General features: G+C 42.8%; 1 protein-coding gene across 5 annotated transcripts in view; it reads right to left on the reverse strand.

Annotated features, from left to right (window-relative positions):
* Positions 1 to 567: 567 nt before the first annotated feature.
* FARP2 (FERM, ARH/RhoGEF and pleckstrin domain protein 2) overlaps positions 568 to 25,145 on the reverse strand; it is a 73,387-nt gene continuing 48,809 nt past the window's right edge. For 2 of the 5 annotated variants that reach the window (XM_061345266.1, XM_061345265.1), the window contains exons 14-27: positions 18,983 to 19,161; positions 14,835 to 14,924; positions 13,619 to 13,752; positions 12,571 to 12,652; positions 11,806 to 12,043; positions 10,633 to 10,763; positions 9,753 to 9,821; positions 9,286 to 9,375; positions 8,551 to 8,633; positions 7,131 to 7,249; positions 6,281 to 6,444; positions 3,931 to 4,038; positions 3,007 to 3,158; positions 568 to 2,264 (exon numbers count right to left, since the gene is read on the reverse strand). In XM_061345266.1, the coding sequence (XP_061201250.1) occupies positions 2,174 to 2,264; positions 3,007 to 3,158; positions 3,931 to 4,038; positions 6,281 to 6,444; positions 7,131 to 7,249; positions 8,551 to 8,633; positions 9,286 to 9,375; positions 9,753 to 9,821; positions 10,633 to 10,763; positions 11,806 to 12,043; positions 12,571 to 12,652; positions 13,619 to 13,752; positions 14,835 to 14,924; positions 18,983 to 19,161 (1,730 nt within the window). In that variant the 3' untranslated portion in view covers positions 568 to 2,173. Of the gene's footprint in view, positions 2,265 to 3,006; positions 3,159 to 3,930; positions 4,039 to 4,858; positions 4,999 to 6,280; positions 6,445 to 7,130; positions 7,250 to 8,550; positions 8,634 to 9,285; positions 9,376 to 9,752; positions 9,822 to 10,632; positions 10,764 to 11,805; positions 12,044 to 12,570; positions 12,653 to 13,618; positions 13,753 to 14,834; positions 14,925 to 18,982; positions 19,162 to 25,145 lie in introns of those variants that run through there. The other 3 variants (XR_009724194.1, XR_009724193.1, XM_061345267.1) reach the window with 3 other exon arrangements.

Below are 25,145 nucleotides of genomic sequence, written 5' to 3' on the forward strand. Positions count from 1 at the left end.
GACCTGTTGAAGTACTTGTGCAAGGAGGGAATACACCAAAAGACAGATTATGTTAATCCTTTGCTGGTAACTAGATGAACTTTAAGGTCCATTCCAACCCAACCCGCCCCATGATTCTATTCATTTCAGGCAGTGTTTGTCAGTCCTGGAGCTGCTCCCCCAGCCTGATAGCACTCACAGGCCCACTAAAGGTGGCCCTGCCACCTCCTCCACGTCATTCTGACTTGGTGCTCTCCCTCTGCTGCTTGATGCTCTATGAACTGCAGACCACAGTCTTGCTGAGTAACTTGAACACTCTAAAAAGACAGTATTTCAAATCCTGGTGCTAGAAAGCCCTGCTCTCATGAAAGAGGAAAACGCTCCTGCTGACAGCCCCCAGTAAGTGACCATGACAAAACAACTGGCACTATCCTCCAGGAAAACCACTGAATGCACTCACTGAGCAAGTGTGAAACCTTTTCCCTCAGTCCTGAGAAAAAGCAATGCTTCTGTATAGACGCTGTCCATCTTCCCATGAGCGTGGCCATGGATGGGGATGATGGGCTCAGGAATAAGAGGCTGAGAGAGTTTTATAGCAAGATGCTATTTACTTCAAACAGTCATATTCAGCTGCATTATAACATATCTAAGCAATCCACATGTATACACCTACAACAGTTAACAACATTTTTAAAAAGACACTAATAAATTAGGTACATTTAACTTACATGGGACAATGGTCATTGTGACAGTGGTGGACAAGGCTGGATCTGATCTTCTCTAGGATGTGAATGCCAAGTGAGCAGTCTGGAAAATCCCTCTGGAACCCACAGTCCTCATCCCACACGTTACACCATAACCTGAAACAGCCTTGGAGAATGCACATGCTGACCTCTGCAGTTCCTGTCTCACAGGATCTCCACATTCCTCCATCCTCCCAACGTGCGACGCTTTTCTTTCACTGCACCATTGCATTGTTCCTTCTAGTATGCAAATACTTTTCAGTCTAATACAAAAGCAGAGTCCCTAGAGCCCATCAAAGCCACATCCAACAGCATTTTGTGGCACTTTGCTTATTTCAGTCCTTCTGTGGAGGCAACCGAATGTAACAGCCTTACAAAAACAGAACAAACTGCAAACATTTCAGATTTAATACAGAGATTTAATAGAGTCCACAGACACCGATGCTCCAACTGGAATCCAGTGACTTTCACACCTTCACGAGAAACAGAATATGGATCCTGCCCCAAATTCAAAGGTAAGAATAGGGATTTTCAGGAGTCTTTGAGTGACACAAGCACATGTAAGTGACTTTCAGAGAAGCCTGTTCTCCTGTAATGCTTAAATGCCTTGAAAACATCACCTGCATCAGAGTGGAGAGCGTGTTTGTCATCCCATGGCTTAAGTAATGCCTACGACAGGATAAAGAAACTCCGGAGATGTGAAATGAGAATAGTGACTGACCCTCTCAGCATAGAATCATAGTAGAGTTCAGAGGAAAAACCATCACCCTACCTGTACCAACCCACAATATAGCAAAACCTCAACAGCTCAGCAGACGTTCATTCCTCCCACGTCCCATGGAAAACTGCTGCCATGGCAGCTGCCAAAGAGCAGAGTTGTTCTATGAGAGCTGCAGTTTCTGATTGACATGAACTGTGTTTAAGCTAATATGTCTGTGGATCCCCTGTTAGTCCGAGCCGACTGTGCCAGCAGGCTGACAAGAACAGCTTGTATTACTGTACAGCCAACCACACTGAGCATCAGGGGAAAGGGAACTTCTGGGAGCCAGCGCTGGCACCAGCAGCTGCGAGCCAACTGCAGCACTGACAGCTGCTGTTTTTCTCCCATATATGCTGGCCATCCAGTCAAAAAGTAAAACCAAGAGGCATGTGCCTTCAAAGCAGGCAAGGGTGTTACTGTACAGGTACAACTGGAACAATAAACCTTCCCTGATGCGTGCACACTGAAGCTCTGCAGTTGTTAGGTTCTCTCTTAAGTAGGTTCAACTGAAGCAGACCTGACCCTCTTCCATACCATTGGTAGTGGATGTGATCACCATCTGCAACTCCTTCAACTCCCACTTTCCAAACCAGGTAGAAATGACCCTCCTGGTTCTTTATCAGCTCCAGACTCCTGTTTCCAGCTGCCTCTTCTGTTGATGTTTACACCAGAGATCCAGCTCTGCCCCATGTCAGTCTGTGTGACTGTCCTTCTCATCCTTTGGAAGCAGCAGGCTCGACCTGGCTGGAGAGCTGGTGGCTCTCTTGATCACCTCCATCCACCTGGCGAGAAAGGACATTAGAAATGCTCAACGGCTCACTCACAGATGCATCATCTCTTCCTTCCATTATGAGCTGTACCCCTTTCACCAAACACCACAAAACATCCACTTTTCCACCTTCCTTTTACAAGTCTTTTAGGAAATTAATTCTTCAAATGAATAGCTTGAGATGTGGTAAATACACTGTGGAACATGGCTGCCTGTCCTAGTAACAACCTAGTAACAGTGCTTTGAGCTCCACAGAGCTCTTGGAAGAGCACACTGTATTCTAAGTGTACATCCATTGTGAATTAGACATTCTCTCCTTGAAATCACATGAAACCAATGGATTAAAAAGCACTACCCTGCTCAGGTAGCTGATACATACATTGCTTATGAAGGTGTGATGCTCTCCCAAGGAAGTGAGAAGCACATGCCACTTTCTCCATACAAACACACTCCAAACCAGCCAATACTACCCTGCACGGCAGGACACAGTGCAAGGGTTTTCAACAGCTAATGTAACAGCAAAGCTTTGTACATGATGTATTTGAAACATGATTCACTTTGGACCATGTGTGGTAGCCCTAACAGCGCTGCTAAACGTTGTTACAGGGAAAGAAAAGTGAAAAGCAGCACTGCACATGTTGCTCTCAGCCTTGTGTTGTAACTCCTGTTTTCAGGAGGAAAGAGTCGGATGATGAACCAGTGAGTTAACAGTATATTATCATATACCTAGACAGACAGGGAAAGCCAAAAATTACCTCTCAAAGGTGTATTTGCTCTCAGCCCTGAAGAAATACACATGGGACTTGAACTGCAGCTTGAAGACATAATCCTTCTGAATACCGTCTGCCTCCACAGGAGTGCTGACTGCATAGCCGAGCAGTGGGAGACTGGCCAAGGGATAATCATCCTGGAACAGCCCAACAGCCCAGCCCTTAGTGCAAGGCATCTCCTGCCACCCAGCTCATCCCAACCTGCACTCATTCTTGCATATCGTACAGCTAATACCTTTGTATTATTTAGGACAAAACAGGAGGAGAAGCAGCCTTTATCTTTTGCAAGGCCTCTGACAGCTTATAATGAAACCTTCCCCCAGTCCTTTCCCTGGTTTTATAGTTCACTTGCTTCTATTCCCCTGTCCACTGCTGCCTCCCGGGCTCCTCCTTCCTCCTCCACTTCCTCTCTCTGGAACTGCAAGCAAAGATCTGACACAAAAGTTAAAATATCCCTCCCAAAAGAAATGTGCCCTCAAGGCAAGAAACCTGGATAAAATAAATAGAGTTTATTGGGTTAATAAAAGGAAAAGCCACCAGTTGCACTGCAGCACAGTTTGTTATGAAGCAGGCACTGATGCACCCCAGGCAGAAAAATCCCTGATGCCTGTTTAACTGTGCTAAGCCCAGCAGGGAGAGAAATGGACAAAACGCTGCTGATTCCCTCACCTCCATTAGTCACTGCAGGAGGTGGCATTTTCCCCCTCTCCCACAGAACGTCAGTACCATCAACAGAATTGGAAATCAGAGAATCCCAGACTGCTCTGGGGTTGGAAGGGACCTTAAAGCTCATCCAGTTCCAACCCCTGCCATGGGCAGGGACACCTTCCACTAGCCCAGTTTGTCCCAAGCCCTGTCCAGCCTGGCCTTGAACACTGCCAGGGATGGGGCAGCCACCCACTTGCTCACCTGGTGTGTTTTGTAGAAGAACAAGCAGAAGTTGGTGAAGACGACCCACAGTTTCTGCCAGCCATTGCTGTTCTTGAACTTCCTCAGCAAGTATCCAGAGAGCTGGTTCTAGCAGAGAATGAAAACTCCTGTGAAACCACGGGCCGCTTGTCCTTCAGAAAAAGACAGCAGCTGCCATAGAGAAAAAGCTTGAGGCTCCTACAACTGCTCCTGCACTTGCTCCCCTGTTGTGAAAGGCCTCCAGATATTTCACATGGCAACTGAGTGACTGTATCTTCAGTTCACTAATTCACAACTAACTTCTTATAAACCAGGCAGTGATTTCTCTCCATTAACAGCAAGTTCCCCTTCATGTTTAAGTTCTCACTGTATCTCAGTGCAATGTCAGGAGGGTGCTGCACCGACTCATCCCTCCAGCAGCCACTCTCCTTTGTGGCCAGGGGAACAGTGACAGCCAGGAGGGTGTCCATCCCTTCAGCCACCTTTTTTTATGTGCAGAAGAAACCACATAGAGCACACTGCATGAGGAGGAAAATTAAGCAGAAGAGGAAACAGAGGGTGCCATGTGGCAGCTGTGCAAAGCCAAGCCCAGCGTGGTAAGCAGGCTGCGGGGAAGTTGAGCACTGCTGGCTTGGAATCAGTCACCCAGTGCTTGTGCAGTGGGATAAGGAAACCTATGGCATGGAATGACAGCAAATGGGTTTTCCAATTAGACAAGATAGGATATGCAGTAGATTTATACATAGAGAACAATTTGGGGAAGCATAAACAAGAGGAAATACTGTATCAAAGTTATAACTCTGCTGCTGTGACATCCTCACACCAGCATATGTGGGCTCACTGAGCAATTACAAATTGCGCAGCAGTGCATTTTCCTTGGCATCTCATGGCTCCTCCCCACCAGCACAGAACTTGACAGGCATTTTACCTGGATCATGCACAGGTAATCAGACAGGGATAGGCTCTGGTTCCGGTACCAACAAACATGGGTGATTGTGTTGGGCCGTTGGGCCTGACCCAGCAAATAGCGAGGAGGAAGCTCTGGAGAAACAGCAAGAGAGCAGAAAACTGAGCAGAGAAAAGGGAAAGAGAAAGAAAAACAGAACGTTAGGATAAGAGAAGTGATGCAAGAAAGGCATCTGTTAAAGGAAAATGGATTGTGAAAAATAACAGATGGGTTAGAACATGGAACAGACGAAAGCAAGGAGCTGCAAGAACTCACACGCTTAATCCCAGAGTCTGTAGCAGGGTTGTCTCATTATCCAGGTACAGAACAGTAAGATGGTGCCTTTCACAAGGGGATCAGCAGGGAAAGGAAGGCCTGCTCCCTCCAATAGAAACCACTTTCTTTGCCAGCCAAAGCACCGAACTTCTGTATCCTAAGCCAATCCCCAGGACCTCTTTAACTGAGCCGATAGATACGCCTTCTACATCATGAAAACCCAGGAGCTTCAGTGCCCAACCTTTAACTCCTTCCATTAAATAAAAAATGCCTTAAGAACAGTGCAGGGAAGGTAAAAAGGTACAAATACAAGGATGCAGTACCCTGCCCCATTACTGTTTGTCTAGTTAGTGACCTCCTTTTTCTCTTCATGGTATTTAGATTCCTTCCCACTTCTGGAAGTTTTCCAAGCATTCCAGCCTCCAGGAAGGATTCCTACTCAACTGACCTTGCCAAACTGCCACCTGAAGTGAAACTGCAGTTCTGGTGCAACCAGTGCTCTGCAGAAGGAGCCCTGAACAGTCATTTCTCTTGAAATCTGTAGGATTCAGTGCAAAAACATGCCAGCAGTGTGCCATGAAGCCATGCTGAGTGGTAAGACCCATGGTAACAGCAGATTAGCAGACACATATTAAGTCTCTGTTCAGCATAACACAACACTGCTGTAAAATGGCACTTTCTAATGCTTGCTGCTCACCCCTGCCAGTGAGGGAAGGTCAGAGAAGTTAGATTCTCTTCTTAATTCTAGATGTAGCAGAGTAGCTAACCAGACCTCAGTACAGCAGAGTCAATCTCTAAAGGAAAAGATCATGGGTAGGTAACTTCCAGCAAGGCTGATGAAACCCAAAGGAACAAGTCAGTCCTAGGATAGCCTGGGTTTCCTCTAATATTTGCTTCCTTCAGTGCCTCTGTTGAAGCAAAACCCTGCTGCAAGGAGACAGGAGCATGTGTATGCAGACACAGACATGCACAGAGGAGGGCAAGCATGCAGTGGCCTTTTAGTAGCCCATGATCTCCCATGGATGCAGAGATGCTGCCAAGGCAAAATGGGAGATGGAGTGGAGGATGAGCAGTGGCTGAGAGAGCCAGGATGGACAGTGAGACGTGAGAGCTGCTCCCTGCAGGTACCTCAACAGCCACACTGTGGTCAGTCATGGAGACGCTCGTGTTGCGGTACCAGCACACGTGCATGGTTGTGTTGGCACGGTGGTGGCTCTGCCTGTCCAAGGAGCTACGAGAAGAGTGTGTGTCATCTTCGGACTCCTGTTCTAGAGAGACCTCATCAGAGGATCCTGGGGGAGGAGAATTCAGTACTGGTTTAAGAAAACTGCAATACACAGAGCAAGAGAAGCAGGGATTCCTGAGGAAAAAAACCCTATTTTAGTTCCTATGGTCCAGGTTTAAAATACACAAACTTGAAGTGGTTACACAGCTCCAAAAGACCACTCTGAGCAGACTGTTTTGCCTTTCATTACTCAGCTCTGCTTGGGGCAGCTGACTCAATACTGTGTAAAACAAACAAAAAAACCCCCACATTTAATCTTCAGATAATCCTTAGTGAGGAATAGGAAGAAGTGGTCCAAGAAGGCATACAACATGTTTCAGCACATCCATAACAACACCAGAGACAGGCACAAGAATGCTGGACTATAAAAGCTGATCTCCAAACTCACCCCATTTCTGGGCAAGAAAACGTACTACGTCTTTACACTGAGAAAAATCTATGTAAGAGTTGAATAAAGGACATTATAAAACCAACAACTCTGTAACAGGAGCATCTCTGCTGCATTGAAAGTTACCAGGAAGATCAGTCTAGGAAGACAAGCATATTCCTTTTGATTAAAACAAAAGCACAATTAACTCCCAATTACCATACAAATTATAAACCCACACCATCCATGTAATCAAGTTCACAACAGGAAAGATGAAAAGTACACGACAGCTGATGCTTTTCAAGAAGGCAGAGAACAGCACTTACTGTTGGAGCGATTGCATACTGAGTTCTCCAGAAGCATGTCAGATTTCTCAGTAGATTTCTTGGCCATTTCAATTGCCATGTTCAGGTCTTCCATCCACTTCCCCATCTCCAGGCGGGTACTGCAGGATGAACAGTGCAAATGGAGATCACCTCAGCCTGGAGCCGTGGCAGAGTGCTAGTGTGCTGACGGAAGGCACAAATCACTGCCCACAAGGAGCAGCCCCTTTCCATTGAACAAATACAAATAAAATACCAATTCCCCCAGCGCATGAGCTTTCCATATAGGAAGCTGTCCTCATGCAGCCTTCACCTTTACTTTCAGGCCTTGAAACAAGACTAAAAAAAACATTTAAAGCTTGGACTTTACAGCAAAGAGAACAGACAGCCAAAGGGTCACATATTCTCCTCTGGAACTATCAGCCTCAGAAGAGGAATTACACGGTCTAAGGCATCACTGCTCTTCATACAGACAGCTTCATAGCTGATGGGCTATTTCGAACATGAAATCTTGTTTTCACTCCAAAAAGCATTCTGAAGATGGGTGGCATGACCATCCTGGAAATGATTTTTTTCAAGGACAAGAGGCAACCTGAGAGACAGGACAGCTTTTAAAGGGGACATAGGATTTATTACCTGATATCTTAACCCCACATAGTTTCCATTACAAGATCCATGGCTCAAGCCATTATTATGTCATAAGAGCTTTGCTGCTCAAATATATGTATCTATATTCATTGGTATGCAGCAGCATAAGGTTTTCCTTTAGAAATGGCCACAGCGTTTCTTTTTTACCTCTGGCTACATTCCCTGTGTGCACAACTGCTGTTTGAAGTGCTATATGTACTTAAACACTCTCATCCTGAGAGAACACGCATAATAGCCATCTAAGTATTTCAGATATAAAGTAATAAAAGGCACCGAACTCACAGCACAGGGACAAGTTACACTGAAAAGTAGTCAGTTTCCTCTCCAAATCATCCTTTATTTTTTTCTCTCCCTTCCCAGCTTCCTTCATGAGATGCATGTGGGAACTCTCCCCTCCTTATATTCAGCAGGATGTTCTTAATTCTTTTTAGGTCTCTCAAACATTTGTATGTTTAGATTTCATGTTGTCTCCTGCTTTTATAACAGTTGTTTAAAGGACTGTACTGCTAACTAGAAAACAATACAATGGCAATAACAATACAAGTGTTATTTGCTGCTGCTGTGTGCTTGGTAACACACTGTTTTGTGAGGTAACTTATTTGTTCCCAAAACACAACACTGATAAAGGAGTTGTGAAGCATCCTGTGTTTGTTTTGAAGTCATGCTTTCCAGAGAATGCACAAAACACCCCCTGGCTCTGCAGCAAACAACTGAAAAGTAACTCCTTGGAGAACATATCTACCAAACCTACAGGCAACTGAGGAAATGTTGTTACCTTGCTGCCACCACTATGGTTTTCTGTGCTGAATAGATGGTGAAGCAGTGTGGGACAGCCCATTCATTCTCACTCTCCTCCACCTGCACAAAAAGAAAAGGTTTTTCTCATCACTGCTTGGTGACTGACAAACACTAAACCTGCCCTCCTTGGCTAGCTAGGAATTTGAGTCAAATACAATTACAACCCGGTTGCAGTAAGTGCAAAACAGCTACGTTTTTATGAATACCACCTATTTCAGGTCTAAGTTGTCTCTCTATGAAAATCTACATTGTGTGTTTCTACTGCCACAGCTCTAGCAGCACACCACCACATCCAACAGGGGAAGAGGGTTCTGAGCAGGATTCAGCTTATTACTTACCGGTGGGTCAAGCACTATCAGCTGCAAATCAAACACAGAAAGAACAGTCCCATTAGAATAGGGGGGTGGGCAGACAGGAGAACTGATTAGATGCCTAGGTGTGTGTACAGGGAGAAAATGCCAGGACAAATCCCTATTTCCAGATCAGCCTCTTTCAGCAGCTTGAAAATGAATGGTCAAAAGGGTGTGCTCCAGCTGTTTTGCTAAGGATGGAAGGAACAAGCTTATTGCCTGCAGACAAGAGTTTGACACACAGGCTGCTGTCACTGGCCTGGAAGCAGTTCATGGCTTTGGATCTCATGCTCTGAAAGAATGCTTCAACCTGCTTCAAGGTGAATTTCCCTGATGTTGTGATGCAACTTGAAAGCACTTACCAACATGCCATGCAGAGGAAGATGTCCGTGAATTTTGAACTGATTTGTCCCTGTAACCCCTTTGCTTGTGTACAGTAACATATCCGAGAACTGAAAAAGGCAGGAGGAATACAATCAGTGCTCTGGAGACAGCAGGCACAGCCAAGTATTTTTAGTATCTTCTTAAACAATCTGTTGCTTAAAGGCCACTGTAAACACATGAGAAAAAACCCAACAACTGCCATTTCTCAGTCAGTTTGGCCCCATTTCCTTAAAGCCACTCTTTACTTATAAGAGAGGCAATTAATCCTTAAAATTCCATTAAAACTACATGCCATTAAGGAAATGGCTGAACAGGCAGTGTTGTCACAATCACGCCCGCTCTAAAAATCCCATAGAGTGGGCTTTCAGTTCTGATTGCTGATTTTCATCACACTTTCACAACAACTTTATCTTGAGGAGTTTGGGTTTATGAAAGCAACACCCACCAGAAAGAACATCCGCTGCTGTAAACCTTTCTTAGTGAGCTTGTACAAGCAACCTTCACGGATAAACTCCTGCAGTGGAAAATAAGAAGTTAGACAAAGCTTCATCTTTCCCAAACACAGAGAATTTTAATGGTTCCTTTTTTCATCCCAGAGTATACAGATGTTGATTGGTGCCCAGCAATGATCACTAAACAGATTTGTTAAATGCCAGATGACACCTTTCCTTCTGTTTTGTAACGTGAATCAGCTCCTTGCTGCAACCAGCATTTAAATCAATGAAGCAAGAGAAGGAAAAGGAGGAGAGTTCCTGTTGGATGCCAGCAGTTCACCTATTACACTTACATCCCACTGCAGTGATTGCCATAGCATCCCAAAAACATACGCGAGGCTCCTGTACTTATGCTCAGTATATCTATCAAAAACAGAGAAACAAAGAAACCAAGCAGGAACTAGACAAAGTACTAAGAAACGAGAGTCACTGATACTAGTTTTGCCCAGTGACATGGCTCTCACCACCACTATGTTCTCCACGCAATCTCAGTCCATAGACAGAGATTGCACCAGACAGACATAAGCCGACCTGGCAGTGGATTTCCTATAGAGTACATGACATACTGCTTCCCACCCAAACACAGAGCATGGTATCCCAGTGTACCCAGTATCTGGAAACAGAAAACTATAGCCAGAGTCTAAGCAGAAACATTTTTTATCTATTCCCTAGGCCATCAAGACCTCCATGGGACCTACTATGAAGACAATTATACAAAGCCTTTACAGTTGTTCCATAATACAGAGGCAGTGACAGCAAGCACATCATTCAAAGGCACTTCCTTGGACATAAAAATAATAAAGGCTCTGGAAACTATGCAAAGGTACTTACTCTACCAGGTGCTGTGAGATTATCTATACCGATCAAGTCATGCTGCAGCTCTGTGAGCTTCTGGAAATTCTCCAGGCGAATGAGACTGTGCTGCAGCTGAGACGTCATTTCTGTGACTTCCTTCAGTGCATCTATAAGGAATATGGCACCAAGGGGATCAGAACAGAGCAGACAAACCCAGGCCACCAATTTTATCCCTGGAAAACTGAATCTGAAATTGACAGCCAGGTTTAGAATAGGACAGAATAGTTTGGAAGGGACCTACTGCCAACTTCTTAAAGCATATTTTATAGCTACCTAGGGGCAAAATGGAGACCAGCAATCAACTTCATAGGGCTCTTATGCTTCTTATATGCTTCTTCCATGCTTCTTCCTATGCTTACTTATAAACAACAAAGAGTTCCTAAAAAACCTGCACACACCCCCCCTTCTAAAAAAGGGACAAGAAAAGGACTGATTTCCAGCTTTAATCGAAACGCTAAGATCCATCAAGATTAGCCATGAGAAAAACACTTCCTTGAATGTTCAAGGCTGAGGTGTCCGGTGCTCTGAGCAGCCTGGTCTAGTGGAAAGGTGCCCTTGCCTGTGGCATGGGGGTTGGAACTGGATGATCTTTAAAGTCCTTTCCAATCCAAACCAGTCTGGGATTCTATGAATGCCAGAAAAAGCATTAATTCCATGCAAAGAGAACAGTCCATATCTAAGTTATCTTTTGTATTTTCCAAACCAGCAGTTAAGGCAAATTTTTATCTATTGCAAAAAGCTTAGGAGCCCTGCACCGGAGCATGGTAGGAGAGTAGGGAAACCTGGTACCAAATCCTTTAAGAAAACCAAAGTTAATTTTAAAACATAAGCTAAACACTATTTTTTTTTTAATTCAGCTGCCTCCTGCTGGTTTTCTGCTATTCTACTTGGTATATTCTAGTTGGCTTTTTTTTTTAGGATGTTCAAATTACAGTATTCACTAAGCAGTTGTGTTTTCAGCAATCTAAATTAAAGTTCCTGTGTATTCCATGAAGCTGCATGTGAGAGTTAGAGGTCCTGAATGGAGAAAAAGTATTCACATTGAATTTGTAGATGTAACGCTTGCCTCTCCCAGGGTACAGGCAGAACTTTGCGTGTACAGGGGAATCAGTTTCTGCCTAGCACGTATACAGCTGAGAGCTCACTCACTCCGGCAGTCAGCAAAGTCCCGGTGCTCTGCTGTGTAGTGCTTGCAAAGCCTTCCCAGGATCAACTTGTAGTGCATCAGTCTCTGAATTGGTTTGAGCAGAAATGTGTTGAGGGGCAGGTAGCAAACCTTCTGAAGCTCAAACTCCTTATACACCATTTCCAGCTTCTTTAAGCGTTTTGTTGCTTTCTCCAGTTCTGTCAGGACCTCATCATGCTTCTGCAGATAACTGGTAAACTCCTGTCGAATCATATAAAAATTTACTTGGGTCAAAGCAAAACATTAATATAACAGGAAAAAGCAGCCACTCCCTGATGTTTATGGAATCATTACTCCGCGACGACAGCACAAGTGTTAACTGTCCCATATGAAGGCACTCCAAGTGAAGATGACCTCATTTCAGAAGAAGCTACTCTGCAGTTAAAGAAGTATTTATATTTTGGATTAAACACCCTTATGTAACAGTGTATCCACAGGGGTGAGTTCAAGCTGTGCAAATAGAGGAGAGACAGTGAAGCTAATTAAATAATTCTCTATTTTCTGCTGAACGACCTTTTCTGAGGATAAACATAGGCGGTTAGATAAGCAACAGTGGTATAACACCTTGCTGTAAGTATTCATGGGGTTTCTACTTGCTTATCAACAACAATTATTTGCAAGTCAGTTCAGGTTTAGTGGAAGTGCCAAGCCTCAAGCCCCCATCATTGACCAAAGAAAAAACTGACTCAACAATTCTGAAGAGTCCACTGTTTTAATCCTTTATCTACCTTCAGGGTACGCATATTCCTGAGCATGACATCTCCAATGCGTTGATAATCTCCTTTCACGTAAGCATTGGTTCTTCCTTCCCTGAAATACACATAAGGGGAAAAAATAAGGCAGTGCAGTACAGGGGAGATCAAGGAATTTTGATTTTCTCCCTCCACCTTCCCCTGCACTTCAAGACACAAACTTCAACAAAGGCTTCCTGGGTATCTGCATTTGAAGGACTCCTTCAGTAAAATTAAGGGAAGCAGTACTAACATTAACACCTCTGCTATCCATTTTTAGCCACATGACATTCCCATCTCACTGTCTGGGCTGAAAACTTGGTACAGAAATGTGGAAGCTGTATGAAATAACAAACAAAGCCATGCTTAGAAAACCATGAAAGGAACAGAAATGAACTTGTCTGAAACGAAAGTCTGTTTGGGAGTTTAACCTCTCAGACTTCTGAAAAAATACCACATCATGATCCAACCCACATTTATTTTCGTTCATACTACCTTTTGAATGGCAACTGTATTCTAATACATTACATCTCAGGTCAGGAGAAAGCAGTACAAACATTAAAAGACTGAAAATACGCTCTTCGAAAGAAATTGTGCTGCAAGAACTGAACTCAAGTCTTAATTACAAAGTGTTTTCTAGATTTCACCTGAAGACTCATTAACCAGGTGCTGAAAAACACATACATCTTTTGGGCTTTGTGTTTCCTCTCTTTTCTAAGGCTACAGAGACAACACCAGGTTATACTGATGGTTGGACTCAATGATCTTAAGGGTCTTTTTCAGTCCAAGTTATGATAAAAACCCTGATCTGGAGTACAATTCATATGATTCTATGATATCACATACAAGGCAATAATTGAAAAATGGCCTTTGCAAAATGTATTCAGTACCTTTTAAAAAAACTATAATGTATTAAAAGACTTTTTCCTTGATTCCACTTACACAGAAATACCAGTTCAAAAAGAGATTTAGTACAGTCTTGAAGTGAGGCCATAGGAAAAGGTCACCCAGCTCACTGCCCATGGACCACACTATTAATGCTTACCAGAGTGATAGCCTTTGCTCAATCTCTTTCAGAAAGCCTCGATGAAACTCATAAATCGGGTCTATGTTAGAGAAGAGCAATGTCATCAGGCCCTCTGGCATAGCATTCTCCTTGATGACTGCGCTGCGAAACCACTGCCGGAACAAAACATACATGAGACACGTTTCTCCATTGAAGAAATTAATTGCTACCATAAAAGTTCCTGCTCCTGCAGCAATGGGGGAGGAGAAAGCATGTGCATAGGGAAACAGCAGGAAGGAAGGAGAAATATTAGCGAAGATGTAATTTGGAAAAGCTTTAAAGTCCTGTGCAAGTTTTCCAGTAGCTGGAGACACCTTGTTGCATGTCACACACTGCACTTTTTTTATTGCTTTACGTTCCCTTTCTGGAAGGAATGAAAATATTTAAGAAAACCCCAAACCTCTGAGGTACCAGATGTTCCCCCATCGTTCAGGAGAAGTGCTGGGAAGCCTCTAGGAGGAATCGGAGAGAAATGATGCTCATTGAGCTTGCAGAGAATACCTCAACTGAAGATACACAGAATTAAGGGACTCATGCTTCTCTTTGATGAAATTGAAACTAGAGCTTATAGGAACGCAACAGTCAAAGTGTTCAAACCTAAACTACATGAACAAAGCCTTTTAAAGAAAGAGAGTTGGAAGCTCAAGCTGTCCTCCAAACAAGGTCTCACTTGTCCACTCTGGGTGAAAGGAAGGGAAAAGGAACAGAAAGAAAAACAAGCAACAAAAAAAGACAAAACTCCTCAAAGCCCTAAGGATCATTAACACCCTCTGCAACTGTCATCTGCTCTCACAATCTGAAGGGACGAAGACAACAGCTCCCCAGGGAATTCTGCAGAGCTGACAGACAGATTACAAGCAGAACTGACAGCAATGACTATCACTGGAGTTGAATGCAAAACAGATTTGCACATTTGCATCCTTGTTTACAATTTTCCAAGTGAAAGTTTGCCTAAGACATCAAAATGACACGCGATGTAGCTGTTGGAGCTAACCATGGAAGGCCAGAGAAGGTACTGCTCCCCCACATGAGGGCCTATGTAACAAGGAAGGTAACATCTACATGGCTCATGGATTATGCTTTATCATAGGACTTCCTTCTTCTGATATCTGGAAGGAATTCCAAGTTTTCCCCAATTAACAATTACAAATCTGTTAAGAAAATTAAATCATTGAAGAATGTTAAACCCCCTTACCACTGTAATAACTTCCAGATCCTTTAAATACGTCCGTTCTGTAGCAAGAATCTCCTTTGCTATGAAGTATGCCTTGTCAGCTGGGCAGCGCTGGATAGAATACACAGTAATCAATCAAGTATTAAAATACACATGTTCTATTTATTACTAAGCACAAGCTCAAACCTTACATACATTTCCCTTTACTGTGTCCTAATGGAGCCGTTGATTACTAACAGGACATCTCTGTAATCAGTATCATATTCTCCAATACTGACTTTACTACAAAATACTATTTATATTACAAGATTATGAAAAAAATAGTTAATTATATATCAGTTACATGAACTTTCAAAAATCAAAGGAGCACTTTATAAAAATATGGAAACAGTTATTCCAATCCTCCTAGGTTTTAAACAATTCCCTAATCAAAGGAAGTACAGCAGATTTGCAATACAGTCCTTTTCCAAAACTATTCGATTTCCACTTACAGCTTTCACTCAAACCCTTTTGAAGACTGTAATAATTAGCTAAGAAAACACAAAAATCAAACTACATCAATCACAGGCTCCAGGGCTGCTATTTAAAGAAAAGAGAAGACAGAATGGACACGGAAGCACAAAGGAAGGAAAGAGTGAAAAGAGATGTTCTGCAGCTGCAATGAACCAAAAGCAGAGCTAGCCTGAAAACATACGTTATGAAAACAACAGCAAAATAAATCACATAACTAATACTAAGGAAATAATCACATTTCAAGCTAAGATGCTGCTTAGCCCCTTCAACACACTATGTTGTGCTGCAGTTTTGTGCCAAATCCTTGCTTGGTGAAAATAAACGACAGCAAACCCATTTGAGTTATGTCAAAATTTGGCATCCATCTTAGCTCCTCCTGAGGGTAACAAAGCCTTGACTTTTTTCCTCCTTTTTCCTTGTATGAACCAGGTTAATAAAGAATTCCCTTTTGAGAGATACTTTGAGGTGCCACCCAGCACTGTCAGCACAGCTACTCAATGCTTCCAAATCCTCCATTTCAATAATGCTCATGGAGGAGATGTTTTCCCAGTTGCTCAGTGATACCATTGAGTCCATCTTAGTCACACAGAATCCCTGGAGGTGTGTATCCTCAAATAATTAATTTTGAGAAACTATCTAGCCAGTTTCAGGTTATTTCATGCTAGATTCCATGTCCCAACATCAGCGCCCTCCCTAGAGGAACCAGAGGACAAACTCCCACATTCTTACTTCTATTCACACCATAGCCATCCTCTTAACTTTAATATACCCGTCTCAGGTACATGGTGGAATGGAAAGTCCTAACTCATCTTGGCTTCAGGTATTTTTTATATTTTCTTGAGCTATTTGCCTGACTGTAGTGTCATAAACCTTCAAAATGCTGTTTAACCTCAGTGGGCGTCCTTCTCAAGCAGCCTCTTCCCAAAGGACAGGACCATCATCTTCCTGACCTCCCTGGAGACAGGTGACACAGCCGTTGTATCTCGCTTACCCCCTTCCTCCTGCACACTTACTTGTCATGGAACACCCTGCTAATAAATCAACAGAACAACACAGGCTAGCCTGGCTGGAACTTCAGAAGTCTCCTACATTATATGAGAATTACTGCTAATAGGTATGTTTTTTGTGTAACACAGCTCTGTGTACGCTGCCTCCTGGGCTCTGCAGAGGATACTATAGCGCACAATGCCCTTAAGGAATTAACTTCCATGGAAAACATAGAGTTTCCCAAGGCAAAGCAAAACTGGGTATGGAATGAACCACAGGCTGTGACAACAGATCACAGGGAGCCTCATCTCTGTAGCCATGGCAGAGATGATCCAGCTGCGAGTTCTGCACTACATCACTGCACGCATGCGTATCTGCTCATTTCCCCTCCCAGCATCACCTCTCCACCCTGGAGACTCCCCAGAACCCTCCTAGCTCACCTGCGCCTGCCACCGTCTCTTACTCATTTAAACAACTGCTTAAAGAGTTACTCTCAAGGGAGGTACATCATCCACTATATTCCTGAGGACTCTGGAAAAGACCCTGCCTGTCCCCAGTTCACACCTTGTCCTTTGATCCTCACTTGATTGATTTTTCCGCTCTCTCAAAAACATTTTCCTGTATTGTTTCTTCCTTGAAAACATACAGAGCATGAGGGTGTGTGCAAGTAACACCATGCCCACAACCTCACACCTTCCATACCTTGCACAGGCTATCTTTTTCATCTCCTTTGAGCACTTCTGCACATTTTCACTTTATTCTCCAGCTGACTGCTTGAGGCACAGAGATGCTTTTCATCTCCTGAGCTCTTCTTCCTTTCTCCTTCCCCATTGCATCACCCCTTTGAGTTTATTCCCTGAAGTTCCTGCTGCTTTCTTAATTGCTCCCTGATGAAATCTAACGCCCTTAATTTTCTTTTTTTGCAGTGTTTCGGGTCCTAACTGAACCCCCTGTGCTGAGTCCTGGCAGCAGCTGCAAGGCAGACCCTGTACCAGAAGCACCAAGAAGTGGAAGGCTGTCACAGTATAACGGAGGCCCTGGCAAATGCCTTCACTACTGGTAAGGCACTGCCAGAGGAAAGCAAATCAATTCACGACTGACAAAAAAACCAAACACAAGAACTCTCTAAGGGATCAGTCTGCTTCCAAAGTCCAAAGGAAACATTCCTACAGCCAGAGCAGGCATCTAGGCAAATATCCTCACTTGGAAAAACTAATGTTTCAGCATACGATGTACACACAATCTCACCTGGAAACCTTCAAACACTCTCCAGATGCAGCTCGCACCAAGTGAACTGCTTGTGTTGAGTGAAAAGCTCTATTCTGAACTCATAAAGGCCAAAACCAAAGGATTATGAGACTAAGAAAGACCATCCTGACTGCCTTGTACCTATGTTACAATGTCACAAAACTACCAAATCTGGAAAGAAAAAACAAATAAAGAGTAAGTCCATGCACAGAAAAACTGCTCAGCTTTTGACTTCAGTGGTGATAAAAATATCTGTGAGGAACTCACAGAAAAAAAACTAAACCAAAACCACAAAACAAAACCAAAAAACCCACACCATAAAAGCCCAGCTTCTACGCACTTTCCAAGTAGATCACTACAATCAACCTCCATTACAAAAGGAGACATTTACCAGTAAAATGAAAGAAAACAGCGACTCGAAAAGTAACAAAAAAACGCAGCTTTCTACAGCAACAGCAGCATCACAGCAGCATGGAGTGGAAAGAGCTGGGTCCTGGCAGCAGCTGCAAGGCAGACCCTGTACCAGAAGCACCAAGAAGTGGAAGGCTCTCACAGTGTAACGGAGTATCACTGTAAGAGCTGAAGAGTTTACATACAAATGCCCTGATTAACCAGGTGGAAATACAGTCCCCTATTAATAAAGCTATTGTTAAGATGTTGTCCTTGTACAATAAAGCTGCAAAACTGCTGAAATTCAATTGGTTAAATTTAACCCATTTAACATCAGTTTCTGCCTGGGCTTGTTTAAGTTAAAATACTGTAGTCAAATGGGCATCAAAGCCTTAGAAGTCTCTGAAATGACCAAGCTTAAGACTGATTAAAATAAAAAAAGTTCTCTTTCAAGATTCTTTTATAAATTCATTTCAGCCTGAATGAGAACTCAAGCTGCTGAAATATCACATTGGGCTTCAGCATTTAGGAGAGACAATGCAGTCACTGCATGTATTGTCCATGTATATCCCTGCTATAAGGATAAACAAGAGGAGGTATTTAAAAAAGAAAAACCACTGACAACTAACAGCAGAGCAATTTGTCAATGCTACAAACTCTTATCTCAAAAAGTCTAAATGAGATAGGGAGGCTGAAGATTGGGGGCAGGTGGGTGGAAACAACCCACAGAGATGGATCGTTTCATCTCAACTCTCAGTTATTGGTTAAACCGTCCTCTCTCTTACAAGCACTTAAGCACACTGGTCCCAGCAGCAGAAGCCAACACAAGACCTACACCAAGACATCAGTGGAGATTCCCATCACAACAGTGAGAAACACAGGCCTGACCAAACCTTCAGCACTGGAGTTTTTAACACTAACCACCCAACGCATCTGTTCTACTACAACATGTAATGCAATCAGTACTAAGTGACGGCAAGCACAGCTCCTCAACTGAAACCATCACTTTCCTTGTCGCGTTATTGTTTTACCTTACGTTTCATTTCATCATCCTCTTCTACCCTGGCACCACCAGCATCACTAAGGACAGGACTCAGAAGAGGAGATGAACCCTGGGCAGCTGCATTCAAGTTCGCCTGAAATGTCGGGTTCAAGCCTAGGGGATTCTTCAGCACGAGGGAAGAGAGCTGAGAATGGTCCACTGGAAGGCCTGGTGGGAAGAGAACAGGAAGATGGAGTGGAAAAGGAGAGAACACAGTTTTGAACATAGTTATTGTAAAGCATTAATTGTAATCTCACATTATTAAAAGGCAAAAATAAAAAGAAGACATATACATCCAAAAACTGAAGCATGCATCTCAAAGCAAACTGAGTGTTCCTTGCAGCCCAGCTGTTACCTGGCAGCACAGTAAGGGCAGACACCTTTACAAGCACATTTAAGGTGAAGGGTAAATTGCTCAGTGTCTCAACAAAATGCTTACATTCAATGGATTTTGTTGAGCAGCACCAGGGTTTGCAACACTGGATTATACTGCAATAACAAGAGCACGGCTTTTAATTTTTCTTTCTAAAAATCAGAATTCATTTTTCCTCCAGCAAAAAGCTGGGACAAATCATTCCGCTGCTTCTCTGTTCCAGCAGGTAAAAGCTCATTATTAAAAATATATTCAGAAATCTTCAAAATCATACAAATGGGAGAGGAAAACCTACAGCTATACAAAAAAGGGAGCATGCAAGAGATTTCATTCCTGGCTGTTCTAAGTATTTGACCAGAATAATCTACTGATCTCAAAAGGAAAACAATTTTGCAGCACTGAGTATTAATTGGATGGGCAAAGTCCTCTTGCATGGCCCAACCTGTCTGAAGCAGGAGTAACCTGTCCTGCTTTGCTTTCATTAATTGCCAAGATTTTTTATTATTACTTCATTTGTGGACCCTTTAGAGATTTCCAACACCTAAGGTACCGTTACAGCGAATTGAAGCCTCGGAACAGTAGCTGCTCTCCTCTCTTCTGCAGACTTCCCTTGGGTGTTCATCGTGAAAATAACTTTTCAGGAATACCTACTGCTTTCTGTGACCAAACACAGGTCACAGACACTCCAGGTACTCCCACAGTGCCCTCAGAATTCCTACCTAACATCACCTATCTATGTTGGGTTTTCCCCCTGGTCTTCCCTACAATAAATAGACAAGCTTTGTCAGATCAGGCCACTGAATCAAGCACTTCAGTACCTACAGCTTTCGCTACCCTGCTCAAATGCTCAGCCATGCTCACAGCCCTCCCCAGTGTGATTTCATTGTGTGCTACAAGCAGAAGCAAGCGCTAAATCACCTGCCTGAATGAAAGCCAGGAAAAATCAACAGCGACGCAAAACCTGCCAACTCCAGACCAGCTACAAATCATTCCAAAATGAAAAACAATAATTGGCCCCCATAGCTCTCCAGTATCTCCTGACACATTGACAGAGCATGTGTGCTGGAGGAGAAGGAGTCAGGAGCTGCTTGATTCCTTCCTGGCAGGAGCTGCTGCTGCTCTCTGGCTCAGGAAGCAAAACCACCGCAAGGCGCCGGCAGCTTGACAATGGCGAGGGAGCCCGAGTGCGTGTTTTCACATTGACAAATGCAGGAAGCTAAACAGTGCTGCACTCAGTCACCTGGAAGAGATTCAGACCATCGAGGCGGAGGAGTTAACTATTAACATACTGGCCGAGTACAGTCATTCTGGACCAGATTTTTGTGTCTGCCTGAGCCTCTTCTTTGTTCCCACTGCTTTTAATATTACCACTGGAAAGCAACAATGCCTGGCATTTGTTTCACGTCTGTGGGGACAGGAGTGTATTGGAAGTTTGCTCTTACATGCCAGGGATGCCGAAACAACAGCTTAAAACCAAGTAAAATGGCAAGTGAGGAGCTTCTTTAAATTCTTGGAGTTTACCACGATGTTGCGACATGTTCCAGAATTTGTAACTTGAATTGCTTCTGGACAAACAGAATGTTCGGATACAAGGGAAACAAAAGGGATATAATCTGCTCCAAACTCTGCCACCTGACTATTACAATCAAGTTATTCTAGTTTTTATCACCTCCAACAGAAGTTGGACATTAAACTCATTTCAAACACTTGCTCATTTGTATCTGACACCGAGAACCCTGTTGCCCAAAGCCAGAGAGATTTATGAAAATGAGGCACATGAAGCTCCTCAAGAAGCCTGAAACAACAACCAGCAGCCAAGATGCCAAAGCACAGGGCTTCTCCTCACTGCCTGAGAGGGGGCAAACCTACAGATGCAAATGCCTATCACTTCTTCAGGGACAAGAGTGCCCTCCCCTGCACACCAAGAGTTAGAGGAGGAGACCCTGTACCCCGATGTGTATTTCCCTAAGACAAAAGCAATAAGGAATTCAGGAAGGAGCTGTTACAGCTGCAACTTAAAGCTGTCAAAATAGCAAATTCTGCAAACGACCTTGCCAAGGTCCATATGACTTCTGAAAGTTGTCTTGTCTAGAAAGGACTATAAAGTGTCACGAGCAGTTGGGTTAGCTTCCTGCTAACATGTAGTGTTTGATATAAACTCAATCTGATGGCGTATCTTGGCAGATGACGTTACAAGCATGTACTGACATTTTCATTCTCAGAATCCAACAGTATTTCTCCACTAGAGCAGCAAGGGGGGAGCTCCCAGCCAAGCAGTTTAGATGTACAGTGATCCTCTTATTCTCCTGAGGAAGGACAGCAAAGGGAGAATCCATGTAACAATCAGAGCAATCGTAGCCTCTTTCTGTCAATGTAGAATTCATGCAGAGATGAAAATGCAGGAATTATTTCCTCTGACATCAAATCCTGGTGCACCATGTTCTCCCCTGCCCCGCAGGCACCAGCATCCTCCAGTATATTAAAATGGGCTATTCTTGAGAGGGATGCTTCCATGTTTCAACATACTGCATTCTCCAAGCTAAAGTCAATCTCTACACAGAAATTCAGACTTCAGTGCAAACCCTGACAAAAATCAAATGCAAGTACTGGTTCTGTAAGCATTATGCTTGAATGCTTAAAACAACTTGAAGACGGAAAACAAAAACAGTATCCCAATAACAGAGCGTTACTAGATGTCCTAAAAGCTATGCGAAGTTCAAATTTTGCTCCTTATCACAAAGGTGAGCCTCTGGTTTATTCCCTTTAAAGATGTAACTTTATTATTACTACTACTACTGCTTCAAATAGATGACATTCTTTTTATGCTAAAGCAGTGGCTGATCTTGAGACAATGGGAGCCTGCCCACAGTTCCCCTGTGCCCAATGCCCTGCTGAACCCATTGCACACACAGACCAATTATTTCTACAGTGCAAGCATTCTGCAAGCTGATGTCACAAAATCAGTCAACTACAACTGAAATCGTGGAAAATCCCTGGTCTACCTTATTTCAGAATATCACAACTAATACGTTTTTCCTCTGCAAATCTTCTCTTTAAAATAACGAGGGATAGCTTAGAGTTAGAGAATATTAAAAAAACGATCAAAAACAATCTAAGAGCCTAAAAAAAAATCTAAAAGACTTTAAATTCAAAGATCTCCTTTTTATATTATACTAAAATGATCACATTACATGTTAAAGCATGTCTATAGCACTTGACATGTGCCCCAGTGAAACTGTATGTACCCATGAAGATACACCTCCATGTGATGCTGTAGGAGAGTCCAGTTTTACGGCTGTGTCAGGACCTGAAATAACCACCCTTCTTTTGCCACCTTCCCCTTCCCATGCAGGCAAGAAAGTAAGTGTAACTGTTGTTATAAGCTGCAGACTGTAAACGTTTACACTGACACAGTGAATATTCAGTCTGACTGCAGTGGGGAAAATTATCTCAGACAGACCCAATAGAGCAGAAATCTCTCAATGCTGCACTGAAAACTTTGATCTGCTTGGGCTCAGATTATGACTGCACAAACTTCATTTGCATCATCACTAAAATGAACGGTCAGGGTTTCAACCTAAATCAATTCTCCACTATGAGGGTGGTGAGGCCCTGGCACAGGCTGCCCAGAGAAGCTGTGGCTGCCCCATCCCTGGCAGTGTTCAAGGCCAGGCTGGATGAGGCTTGGAGCTACCTGGTCTAGTGGAAGGTGTCCCTGCCCATGGCAGGGGGTTGGAACTGGATGAGCTTTAAGGTCCCTTCTAGCCCAAACCAGTCTGGAATTCTGTGATAAATCACTTACTTATGTTAGCTACAGATTTTCCTTGACTCTATACAAAATTGGTTTAATTTTGCAACCAAAACTATTGAAGCTTATCACTCTATTACAGGGTTTGAATTTAACTTGCTATGTTCTAAAATGTCCTTATGTCCAAAATGAAGTCAGAGACAATTCTGACCAATAATTCCTCCTTGATGAAAAGCAAAGTTTTTAGGAGTTAGTGTTTTCATGGTTTTACAACTCAGGAAACAAATGTGGAGAATAATTTAAAAGCATAATAAAAATTCTCCATTCCAAACAGTCCAGAAACCTGCTCTGTTAACACAGGCAAGTACTGCTGACTTTTTTTAAGCAAATGTTTACATGATTCAGAAAAACAGGATATACCCATACATTGTTCACAGACTCCTGAAGGAGAACTTTCAGTCTAGATAACGCGCACTTGCCTCCATACCCTATGCTTGCAACAAAGAACAGGCTTCAGTAAAACCAAATGTACAGGAGAGAGTCTGAGGGATATACCCAGCTTAAGAGATGTCTCCATAACAGACATAACTGTGATAATGAATTCTGAACTCCTAGTCCCATTTGTAACCCAAGCAAAAGGTACACACAAACCAGTAATTTGACAACCACACACCAATGTTTGCCCCAGCTGTGCTCGGCTTTCAACAAAGGGGTACAGGAGGAAAACTGTCTGGAGAAAATTGGTAATAAAACTCTAAGATGCCTTGGCTAGAAGAACAAATATTTATTCTATATCAAACACAAGGGTAATGAAAAATAAAGCTAAAAAGCCCATGTTGTCATTTATATCAAAGTCGTCCTTATTTTATTGCATAAACAATTCAAATTATGAATTAGTACAAATCTGTAGGTTCATAATTGGCAATCTGAACAGACACAAAGAGTAAAAATCCCAACATGTAATTCATTAAAACATTTATGGTATAAAGAGACAAAGTTCAAGAGATCAATTTGAAAATTCCAGCCCTCTGTTTTCTTAATGTAACCCTTTCCTGAAAAGAGTAGCACCTATTTAACTGGGGAGTCGCTCTAACCAAGGCACCTGTATGTACATGGTGATAAATGGGCATTTGGATTCTTACTGACCCACAGGACTGTCACAAGCCGTGCTCTCGGTGGCCATCGAGCAATGGCACAGTATTGTGACCTTGGAAAACTGAGAGAAACACCTTCCCACAGTTCGGGTCCAATTAAACATGCTCCAAATTTGAAACCTGCAAAGCTACAGCTCAACTGGTGGACTAATCCTATGAAAGCTCAAGAGCAGATGACCAATAAGTAGATGTTACGGTAGGTTTGGAACATGAAGTCTCCCCATATTCGCACAGAGAATGTATATGTATATGTATACCCATACATATACACACAGCATTTGTGATAAGTGCAATGTAAGATCTACTAAAAACTACAGGTAGTGACAGCTAGAGGACTACAACGAAAATTGTACTGTATACCCATTCATTCTATTAATACTGGACAATTATGGCTTAGAACTTTTTGCAAAATGACAATAATGGGAATGACTTACCGACAGGTTTGCACCAAAAAGCATAAAGTTAGAATGACTTTTATTAGAGTCTCCACAAAATCTTACCTTTATCAAGACTTGCAACTAAACAAAAACTACTACCACCGAAACAAAAAACCCACGAAGAAAGAAACCCAACACCAAACCAAAACCAAGACACCAACAAAATAAAACCTCCCAAAACCAAACAAAAAAACCTCGAACAAAATCACTTATGACCACAATACAAATATACACAGGAATAAAAAGAGATCAATACTTGGTATTACCCAGCAACTCTAAAATTCACTGGAAATTAACATGAAAGTTGAGAGCAGATCAATACATTGCCATATTCCATCCTAAGATAAAATATGGTAAGTCCTGGAAAATATACAGCATGTATTACTTTAATAATGAATGAGCAGTTTAAAATCACAAAGTCTACATGCCATAGGTAACAC

Source organism: Neopsephotus bourkii, unplaced genomic scaffold, assembly GCF_033783945.1.
Source record: "Neopsephotus bourkii isolate Nb327-2 ecotype Australia unplaced genomic scaffold, CSIRO-AGI_Nbou_v1 NB_234, whole genome shotgun sequence".
NCBI lineage: Eukaryota > Metazoa > Chordata > Aves > Psittaciformes > Psittacidae > Neopsephotus > Neopsephotus bourkii.